This window comes from Salpingoeca rosetta (genome assembly GCF_000188695.1).
Source record: "Salpingoeca rosetta unplaced genomic scaffold supercont1.35, whole genome shotgun sequence".
NCBI lineage: Eukaryota > Choanoflagellata > Craspedida > Salpingoecidae > Salpingoeca > Salpingoeca rosetta.
The window spans coordinates 42676-53556 of NW_004754899.1; the positions used below are offsets into that span (position 1 = coordinate 42676).

General features: G+C 56.8%; 1 protein-coding gene across 1 annotated transcript in view; it reads left to right on the forward strand.

Annotated features, from left to right (window-relative positions):
- PTSG_10124 (uncharacterized protein) overlaps positions 1-10802 on the forward strand; it is a gene marked incomplete at both ends in the record, with an annotated part of 14325 nt that extends 3523 nt beyond the window's left edge. The window contains 30 exons of the mRNA XM_004988402.1: positions 104-222; positions 484-885; positions 1109-1171; positions 1404-1501; positions 1693-1871; positions 2061-2137; positions 2348-2488; positions 2703-2773; positions 2971-3131; positions 3324-3544; positions 3761-3844; positions 4036-4105; positions 4399-4625; positions 4838-4942; positions 5135-5260; positions 5491-5688; positions 5874-5960; positions 6133-6201; positions 6355-6462; positions 6721-6822; positions 7081-7260; positions 7451-7519; positions 7778-7905; positions 8123-8267; positions 8399-8496; positions 8793-8880; positions 9045-9190; positions 9418-9868; positions 10225-10285; positions 10501-10802. Coding sequence (XP_004988459.1) covers positions 104-222; positions 484-885; positions 1109-1171; positions 1404-1501; positions 1693-1871; positions 2061-2137; positions 2348-2488; positions 2703-2773; positions 2971-3131; positions 3324-3544; positions 3761-3844; positions 4036-4105; positions 4399-4625; positions 4838-4942; positions 5135-5260; positions 5491-5688; positions 5874-5960; positions 6133-6201; positions 6355-6462; positions 6721-6822; positions 7081-7260; positions 7451-7519; positions 7778-7905; positions 8123-8267; positions 8399-8496; positions 8793-8880; positions 9045-9190; positions 9418-9868; positions 10225-10285; positions 10501-10802 — 4376 coding nt within the window. The remainder of the gene's footprint in view (positions 1-103; positions 223-483; positions 886-1108; positions 1172-1403; positions 1502-1692; positions 1872-2060; positions 2138-2347; positions 2489-2702; positions 2774-2970; positions 3132-3323; positions 3545-3760; positions 3845-4035; positions 4106-4398; positions 4626-4837; positions 4943-5134; positions 5261-5490; positions 5689-5873; positions 5961-6132; positions 6202-6354; positions 6463-6720; positions 6823-7080; positions 7261-7450; positions 7520-7777; positions 7906-8122; positions 8268-8398; positions 8497-8792; positions 8881-9044; positions 9191-9417; positions 9869-10224; positions 10286-10500) is intronic.
- Between the last annotated feature and the right edge of the window lie 79 nt (positions 10803-10881).

The window sequence follows — 10881 nt, forward strand, 5'->3', positions numbered from 1 at the left end:
TCATCACATCATGCCCACAGCGCATATCCACCACCCATTCACACCCATTTCCATCGCCCATGCATCATCATCACCCACCACCTCGTTCCCCCACCCCCATCAGAGCAAGGCCGGAACGACCTGTACGTGACCATCTGCGACGGGACATTTGATCCGCGCGGGAAGCAGCGGCCACGCAACATCGAAGTTGTCGCCTCGCTCTGCAGTGACGACGGCGTCCAGGTCGGCGCAGCGTTGTTGTTGTTGTTGTTGTTGTTGTTGTTGTTTAAGTTGTTGTTTAAGTTGTTGTTGTTTAAGTTGTTGTTGTTTGAGTTGTTGTTGTTGTTCTTCTTCTTGTTGTTCTTGTTGTTCTTGTTGTTCTTGTTGTTCTTGTTGTTCTTGTTGTTGTTGTTCTTGTTGTTGTTCTTGTTTTTCCTGTTGCCTCAGCTGCTCATCAACTGACATTCGTGTTTCCTCCCCCCCCCCTTGGTTCCGCCCCCACAGCTGTCCGACTGCATCCATCTCGGCGTTGGCGAGCCGCCCGTGAACGAGTTTGGCAGCGTCATCTACTACCACAACAACAACCCAACGTGGAACGAAACGTTCAAAATCTCCATCGACCCCCAGCAGTTTGCCCGCACGCACATCAAGTTCTACTTCCGCCACTGTCAGTCCTCCCAGGACCGCTCGAAGAACGAAACGTTTTGTTTTGCGTTTATCCGCCTGGTGGACCTCCGCCATGAAACTGCCATTGCAGACGGGCCGCACCACCCGCCCGTGTACCGGTACCAGAAGCTGTACGACAGCGTGAACGAGGGCCCACCAGCGTACCTCACCAACACGGACGGGCTCGACCAGCTCGTCAAGGACAAATTCACCATCCGCACCTCCCTCTGCTCCACCAAGGTGCACGAAAGGGGTTGTGTGTGTGCGCATCTGTGTGTGTGTGTGTGTGCGCATCTGTGTGTGTGTGTATGTTAGGGCTACATCCGCACGCACAGTCGTCGCGTGCACAGTCTTCATGTGCACAGTTGTCAATTTGTACTTGCGTGCGAAGCGCAACAGCTTCTTGCCCAAATTCCACCACCTTCAACCCCCTCTCACACTGCGCCCGTTCCCTCCTGTGCAGCTGACGCAAAACGTGAGCCTTCGCAAGCTGCTGACCTGGCGCACGGCCCCCGTCGGCTCCCTGGTGCGTTGCAGTGCTGCCGTGATGATGATGATGATGATGGTGCTGGTGATGACGGTGTGCTGGGTTCTCGAAACGTGGTGCATGCGCTGGTTGCATGTGCTGTTGTGTGTTGTCTATAAATGTGGCCTTGGGCATGTACAGCTCTGCTCACATCTCCCCTACTCCTTCGAATGCTCACCGCTGTCATGGTCACCCTCCTTTACGATGAAATCCTCTTCCAACCCCATCTCAGGGCGGGCTGCTGGATGACGTGAAGGACAAGGTGGACAGCATCGACATCATCAAGTTCCCAACAGACATCTTTGACGCCATCTTCGGCATCCTGCATGAGTAAGCCGCACGCCACGAATTGCCTGCAGGCAACCCCGATTTGCGACCGTGGTTTTGCTTCTCACAGTGTGGTTTGTTTATTCGACGCAAAAGGGGGTGGCTTACCTTCACCCTTTGCGTTTCCTTCGCGCATTTGTCTTCTCACCCACCCGCCATTCGTGCCTTCCTCTGCCCCTTTCAACTCTCAACAGACACAACGGGCTGTCAGACAAGGTGTTTATGACGCTTGTTGAGATCATCAAGAAGGCTGTCCTGCCGCGTCGCTACCAGGACTTCCGGTCTGTCCTCGACACGTACATCGACCACCACTTTGCACACACGGACCTCCACCCGCACCTCGTCGCCTCCCTCCACTCCCAAGTCAAGGACGGTACGGCGCTGTCGTGTGTGTGTGTGTATGTGTGTCTGTATGTGTGTCTGTATGTGTGTCTGTGTGTGTGCCCGTCTGTCTGTCTGTCTGTGTCTGTGCTGGTTGGACCCGTATCAGTTGCATTGGCGTCCCTCCGCCGTACGCAACTCACGCCTGCCCTCTTCCCGCACCCGTCATCACGACCATCAGTGGAGGACATTTCGCGGCTGAAGGGCATCAATAACGCGATGAAGGCCATCGAGTACATCTTCAAGTTCATCGTCAGGGTGCGCTGATGCTTCTCGTCCTGACGTGACGATGGTGGCTGGTGGTGCACGGATACACACACATCTCATTCACACACGCACGCACGCACACACACAAAAGCATCTCATGCTCACTCACGCACACACATGTACACGCTACATGCTCACAACACCCTGGCCGCTTCTGCCGCTGCCCCCGTGCCGTTCCCGTGTGTGCATCACACCATGCAGTCGTTTGAGCTGGCGAAGAGGAGCGGGCGGGCGGATGTGGAGGGATTCAAGGGGAAATTAAGGGAACTGTTCCGCTCGTTCAACCTCATGATGGAATTGGACGACAGCAAGTTCATCGGCACCCAGAGTATCACCCTCCAGGTACGCGAAAGGCGTTGACTGTGCTGATGGCATGAGGTGGTCCAACGTGCGCTTTGTCCATGCAGGAAGTGTGTGCACACGTGAGCCTGCTCATTTGCACGTAAGCATGCTCATCCACACATAAGCATGCACATGTACACTCATTCGTCTACACGACTCCACCACCGCACAAAACCATCTCCATCATCGTCGCCATCGCCTCCAATTTGATCAGCATTTTGCGCACGTCTTCCACGGAATGGACAAGATCTTCAACACGAGCGAGCTCGGGGGCGTGGTCCAGGGGTGAGTTGAACGTCCATTATCATGCACGCGCATGCAGATGGAGCCGCATTCCTTTGCCTTCGTGTCTTGCACGCTCCTGACTGTCTTGTTCGTTCGCCCACCTATATTCTCACACATCCAAACGCACTCACAACACACAACACACACACACACAACACACACCTCATACACACAACACACAACGCACACGCTACCAGTTTTATCCAGGCCATCTCGCTGCTGCGCAATGCCAAGTTGAACGAGCACAAGCTGTCGTTCCTGAACAACTTGGTGAAGAGCCCGCTGTACACGAGCAGACAGGGCCGTCTCCACCTCAACACCCCGCTCACCACCATCATCTCATTCCACCTCGCAACAGGTGTGTGTGTGTGTGTGTGAGTGTTTGTGAAGGTTTGTGAATGTGTGTGTGTGTGTTAATGTGTGTGTGTGTTAATGTGTGTGTGTGTGTGTTCACATGTTTTCATATTTTCCATCCATGTTCGTATGTGCATGTATGCGTCGCCTTCATACTGCATGCCCCACGCCCCCGCGTTATCCCCACATTGCGCAGGCGACCACCTCGGTAACGTGCTTGACATCGTGGAGAGCATCCTGGATGTGCTGTCCTCGTCGTCCAACACCACTCCCGACGACATTGTGGAGGTGGCGTCGACGCTGCTGCTTGACCTGCTCAAGGTCTGCCACAAGATGAACACGGCCTCGCCCTTCTTCGCGCGGCTCGTCACGGCGCTCCTCCAGCTCTTCAACCTCATGAGCCCCCACACCTACCACGTACGCCCCTCTGTGTGTTGTGTTGTGTTGTGTTGTGTTGTGCTGTGTTGTGTTGTGTTGTGTTTTGTGTGTGTTTCGTGTTGTGTGTGCATGTGCATGTGCCACGCGTAACTCGTGTGCACGCGCACCTCTGTCTAGCTGTCCGCACGTCTTGTTCTGCACCATTGCCGCTTGGCCTCACCCCACGTGTTCCCTCCTCCCGGCCCAACTCTTCAGGCGATCATCACGCAGAAGAGCGACGTGGAGCTGCCGGATTTCTTCGCTGCCGCATTTGCCGCTTTCGACCGCGTCGTCACCAACGTACACGACGTCGTGGTGATGGTGGTGGTGGTGGTGGTGATGGTGTCGTGACAGACACACACACTCACACGCTCACACGCTCACTCACACACACACACACACACACACACACACACACACACACACACACACACACACTCACTCCCACACGCATGCACAAATGCCTTCACCCCGTGCCCACCAAACTGCAGGAGGTGTATCCGCCGGATTGGGTCGTGATGCGAATGGTCCTCAATGACGTCATCCTCAGCGTCACGAAAGGTGCAGCTCGCACGCACCCACAGTCACACCCTGTCACACACACACACACACACACACACACACACACACACACACACACACACACACACACACACACACACACACACACACACACACACACACACACACACACACACACACACACACACACACACACACACGCACACACACACATGCACGTACTTTGCAATCCAGCTCAATGTCTGCTGTAATCAGTTTTGTTTCCCCATCCCCTGTCAGTTCACACAATTAATCACACTTTCTCTTTCACCCCTTCCCCCGGCCCTTCACAGAGTTGAGCCAGCACCTGCGTGCACACTTCCTGCACGATCCGCTGTTCCTCGAGGATTTGTGGTCGCAATTCTTCCGCTTTGCCGTGCGCTACATGTGCCAGCGCAGTCTTCAGGTTGAAGACTTCAGCGAAACGAAACGCGCGCACATTCTCGGGAAACTTGGCGACCGTCGCGAGCTCATGGCGCAGCACGTGGTCGACATGTGGAACGCCCTCAAGGCAAAGCAGGTGCGCTGGCAGCCAAGATGTTGGTGGTGTGTGGTGGTGGTTGTGTGTGGTGTTTTCGTGCCTGAACAGTGTGCGAACACTCGGTGGTTGTGCGCGCATGTGCATATGCGTGGGTACTCCTGTGCACACAACAGCTGCTCACGTGATTATCTCCACGACTCACCTTCCTCCCTTCCCAACTCCCCCTCCCCCGATAACAACCAAACCTGCAGCTTGTGTTTACGCCTGCGCTGGTTGGCCCCTTCCAGGAGATGGCGCTCATCCCGCAGAAGGCCGTGCGGCGCCTCACCATCCCAATGTTCTTCGACATGATCGAGGTGGTGACGCGAATGCTCGCTGTGCTGCTGCTCCTCATGCCTGTCTCAGATCACAATGCTTTGCACTCGCTGGTCTTGTCTGCTCAAATGGCGATGGTTCAAGCACCCCGGAACGTACATTGCACACCACTACCGCGGCCTCATGATTACCACCACCACCACCACCGTCATCATCATCATCATCGCTAACAGAAGCAGACAGACGCGACGGGGGACTTTGGAGAGGTGATCAACGAGATGGTGGACCAGCTCGACACGACCGTCACCGCCGGCGCAGGGGACCAAGAGTACATCGCCGTCTTCTCGGCAATCTTCACCGTACGTCACCACGTGGTCTGGTGCTTGAACCTGTTGAGACACACACAGTCTCTCTCACTCACACACACACACTCTCTCTCTCTCACACACACACACACTCTCTCTCTCTCTCTCTCTCACTCCCTCACTTACTCACACACGCACACACTCACTCCTTACGCACACAAAACACTCGCCCACTCACACACTCACTCTTTACGCACACAAAACACACACGCACACACGCACAGGAGCGGGTGAACATGTGCTCGAGCGCACGCATCAAGGAAACGCTGCCCAAATACATTTCAGACATGGAGGGATTGCTTGGGCACCTGCTGAACTTGCGCAATGTCCCGGACGGCGACCGGCACCGCGACCAGCGCGCAGGATGCATGATGGCGCTCATCCACTTCTATGGCCGCACAGACAGGCTCGAGATGATGAAGGTGATGATCACGATGGAGTCGCGTCTGCTCTCTGTCGTGGGTGTGATGAGAACGCGTGTGTTGGTGTCGTCGTTGCTGGTGCTGTTGTTGACTTGAGTGCATGCTTTCCTCTGTGCCCAGCACCAACACATGTTCACATCGCTCACCCCGCTGCATCAACTGCCCGCACGCGTGGTGCATGACAGCGCTATGTGGAGAAGCTGACGGACATTCACGTGCGGTCGTCGCAGTTTGCAGAGGCCGGGCTCGCCCTCAAGCTCCACGCCGACTTGGTGAGGGCGATGATGATGATGGTGGTGGTGGTGGTGGTGGTGGCGGGAGCAGCAGCTGAGTTTGTATTGCGTGGTGCGTTGTATGCGTTGCACATTACATACACTCACACGCGCACGTACTCGCACACATTCACATTGCCTCCCCTCACACGCGTTCACCCACGACCAACAGCTGGGGTGGTCGGATGAGAAGTTGGAAGCATTCAAGGATTCCTCGGGCAAGGAGCTGTACCCGCCACAGGTGACGACGTGATCTGATTGCATTGCCCTGTCTGCCATTCTCTTCACCGCTCTGTAAACACACCGCGCGCACGTTTTCCTCCCTCTCCCCTTCCCTCACATCACCACCACATCGCCACCAACATCACCGCCGCCGCCCTGCCACCAACACCAGACGGCGCGCGAGAGGAAGGCGGCCATCTTTGCCAAGTCGATTGAGTTGCTCGACAAGGGCGAGGTCTGGGAGCGCGCAATGCCGCTCTGTAAGCAGCTCGCCGTACAGGTCAGTGAAAATAAAACACGCGCACACGTGAACAGGACGTGAAGTGCTGTGCGTATACTTTTGTGTGTGTGTGTGTGTGTGTGTGTGTGTGCTTGTGTGTGTGTATGTGCGCGCGCGTGCTTGTGTGTGTGTGTGTGTGTGTGTGTGTGTGTGTGTGTGTGTGTGTGTGTGTGTGCGTGTGTGTGTGTCAAGTGTGTGTCGCAGGCGACCCTCTCACTCCTTCCTCACCCTTGTTCTTCCCACATCACCGCCCGCCAGTATGACGAGGAGCTGTTTGACTTTGTGAAGCTGCGCGATGTTCTGCAGCAGCGCGCCGCGTTCCTCGACAAGATTGTCAAGGGCACTCGGGCAGAGCCACAGGTGCTGTTCTCTTCGTGCCATGTCGCGGCATTACATCTTGTGCCGTGTCATGGAACCCGTCAGCGCTGCGTTGTTTGTATTGTTTGTATTGTTTGTATTGTTTGTATTGTTTGTATTGTTTTGTTTTATTGTTCTTGCATCACGTGGTTGCCCTTCGTGCGACCTCTCATCATCATTGTTACCTTCTGAAACCACCACGCCCCCCCCTGTCATTGTCACCATCACCGCTTCCCACCCCCTCGTCATTTCCATCACCAGTACTTCCGGGTCGGGTACTGGGGCAGCACGTTCCCGGAGCACATGCGCAACAAGGAGTTTATCTACCGCTCCCGCAACAAGAACGACCACATCACCGTGTTCTGCGAGCGCATCCAGAACCAGTTCCCGACGGCGCAGCTGCTCATGTCTCCAAAGCCAATCACCGACGAGCTCAAGCAGGTGTGCATGCACATGTCGGGATGTGTGTGTGTGTGTGTGTGTACGCTTGAGGTTGTGTGCATGTGTTTGATGTTGGGCATCTGTATTTCTGTGTACGTGCGTCTAAACGTGTGTGCGTGTGTGTGTTTGTTTGTTTTCACAACCACGCTCACGACTGCCTCCACCTTGGCCTGCGGTTGCGCTTGTTCAGAGCAAAGACCAGCGCATCATGATCTCAAAGGTGTCGCCCGTCGTCACACCCGAGTCGTTCCCCTTCAAGGTGCGATGGCAGAGAAGGTTGAAGCGGTGGTGTATGCACCTGCACAATGACCCAAACACAATACGCAAGCACGCACGCACAGACAGACACGCGCACGCACAGATGAAACACACGCACATGCACACGCGCACGCGCACATGCACGCAACCAACGCACCCACACTCCATCCCCCACCTCGTCTCTTCTTCCCCCTTGCTCGCCTTTCTCCTTTTCTCCGCCTCATCCACCACCTCCACTGCGCGCCGTTCGGATGCACAGGGCAAACCCGTGCCGGAGGAGCTGAAGAAGTACTACCGGTGCAACGACGTCAGCGTGTTCAAGTTTGAACGCCCCTTCCACAAGGGCAAGCAGACGGACAACGAGTTTGAAACGCTCTGGACCGAAACGTGCGTGGCAGTGGGCGAATGAACATGCGGTGTATGCGTGTTGCGTGTGCGTGTGTGGGTGGTGATGACGTTTGCACCAGCAATGGCGGTGGTCATCATCGTCTGAACTCCCACCCGCAACACAAAACGTCCACGCTCAAAACGAAGCCATCCTTGACGCTCACATGCTGCTTGTCCCGCGATTGTTTGCACGCACCTCGACCATAACCCTGATCAGCGCGACAATGGAGATTGCCGGCCAGCTGCCGTGCGAAGAGATGCGGGCTGTGGTGGTGAAGACCACCCGAGCAGAGCAGTCGCCCGTGCAAAACGCAGTCAAGTCCATGGCCGACAAGAACGAGGAACTCCGCAGCGTCATCGAGGTACGTGTGTGGGGTGTGTGGGTGGGTGTGGGTGTGTACAGAGGAACCTGCCCGTTGCTCCATTTCTTTTCGCTGCTCCTCACCTCTCCTATCCTCTTCACTCCTGCTCCGCCCAAATGCATCGTCGCCAGCTGCACGGGTCTGACCCGAGCCTGAACGTCAATCCGCTGACGATGGCGCTGCAGGGCGTCCTCGACGCCGCCGTCATGGGCGGTGTCAACAAATACAGGTGCGACCTCTGTGGTTGTGTGTGTGTGTGTGTGTGTGAATGTGTGGATGCGTGTGTGTGTGTATATTGTATGCGCATCAAGTGTGTGTGTGTGTGTGTGTGTGTGTGTGTGTGTGTGTGTGTGTGTGTGTGTGTGTGTGTGTGTGTGTGTGTGTGTGTGTGTGTGTGTGTGTGTGTGTGGATGCGTGTGTGGATGTGCGGATGTGTGGATGTATAAAGTTGTGTGGACGCGTTTCATGTGCGATAACGTCCTCACCATCACCACCATCTCGCCCGCTGTTTTTCGACGGCGACAGGGAGGCGTTCTGCACGGAGGAGTTCCTGGCGAAGAATCCGGACGAGGCCGAATACGTGCAGCGCCTGAAACGCCTCATCAAGCAGCAGGTACTGCCATGGCGGTGGCGGTGGTGGTCGTGGTGGTGAGGACGTGCGACCACATTAGCAGCCACGCTCTCGCACCCAACGTGTTGACCCATGCCATACGCACCCTCTCTTGCTCAACCCCTTCCCTTCATCCCTTGCCCCCTCGCCCAATGCACATTCCCCAGGTGACGATTCTTGAGGCTGGCGTCGCCGTGCACGGGCAGGCGTGTCCAAAGGAGCTGGGCCAGCTGCAGGACCGCTTCTCCACGCTGCTCGAGGACATGCGGCAGCAGACGCTCGCAGACGGCGACACCGAGGACACCGCACACGGGTGAGGGCACAAGTCGTGGTTGCTGTGTGGTGTGCTGGCGATGGGATGTCCGTTGTAATTTGTTGCCCTCGCGTGTACAACACATGACTTGCGTTGCTACTCTTTGTGTTGTCATCCCTGCTACTCCTCTCACTCGCGCCATCGCCACAACTCTCCCTCCACGCATTCTACACACACACACACACACGCACACGTACACACACACACACACGCACGCACGCACACAGCGAGGCTGAGGCCGCCACGGCCCGGCCCCCGAGCTATCAGAACCCGCCCCGGTCATCGTCTGCATCCATGCACGCCAAGGAGGCGGCGGCAGCCACAGCAACACTGCGCACTCCGCCAGCGCGCCCGTTTGCATCGTCGTCACCAGCAGCGGGCGCGAAGACAGCCACGCTCGCCAAGCCGCCACCAGCTGCTGCTGCTGCCACGACAGCAACAACGGGTGCAATGCACGGCATGAACCGCGCGCCGACTTTGCGCAAGAAACCGGACGGGAGCGGGATGCAGTCGACACCGCCGGCTGTGACACCGAAGAGCAGAGGCAGCGCTGCATCGATCGCGTCATCGTCATCAGCGACATCAACGCCCGGATCATCAGCAGCAGCAACAGCGGCACACCAGCAGGGGGAGCCCACCAACCCGTTCAACGCCAAGCTGTCGACACCCGTGCCACCAGTACGCAGCACGCCGCCGCGCTCGCCAGGATCAATGCGCAAATCGGTGACGAATGTGCAGGCGAATCTGCCGCAGGGCACGCCGCCACCGCGCCCCGCAGCCAGCACGAAGCCATCACCACGCGTCTCGTCAAACCCATTCAGGTGCGCTTGCATGTTGGCGTGCGCATGCTCTGTGTTCATCTGGGGGTTGGTGATTGCGTGTTGTGTGCATGTGGGTGTTGTGTGTTGTGTGTTGTGTGTTGTGTGTTGTGAAAGCACGCGTGTACATGCGAAGGAAGGAACATATGATTTGACTGGGCGTCAACGTGACTTTTTTCGTTTCTTGTCGCATCTGCGTTGTGGTGTCTTTCACAGTCCGACTTCCCAGACGCCAACGGCAACACCACCACCACGTCCAACCAGCAGCAAGCCATCGGTACGCATGCACGCGCATGCACGCGCATGCACGCTGTGCTTGTTGTCTGCTTCAACGCCCTTGCAACCGCCCCCCCCCCTTGTTGCATTGTTGTGGTGCCCTGTCACATATAGCAACCATGCTCACCTCTTTGTTGCCCATCCACCATCATCCTTCACCCATCCCCCGTCTCCCTCGGTTTTGACTCGGAATCGACCGTCATGTGTATTGTTCAGCCGAATCCGTTCCTGAGCCGCAAGAGCAGCACCGCCAGCACCCCGCCCTCCTCCTCCCGCATGAGCATCGCCGAATCCGTTCCATCCGATGCCCCGCCGCCGCGTCCCCCGTCCTCGGGCAAACCCCCACGGCCCTCGGTCACCACCAAGCCGTCCACGCCAACCACGCCAACCACGCCAACCACGCCAACAGTCGCTGCCAAGCCGGCCGTTGCGTCCAAACCGCCAAAGCCAGCGCCGTCGCCGCGCACGCGGAGTGGCGCACCGTCAACATCGGACACTGCCAGCAGGGCATCTGTTGACGACGCAAACCCGTTCCCGCCCGCAGACGGTGTGTGTGTGTGTGTGTGTGTGTGTGTGTGTGTGTGTGTGTGTGTGTGT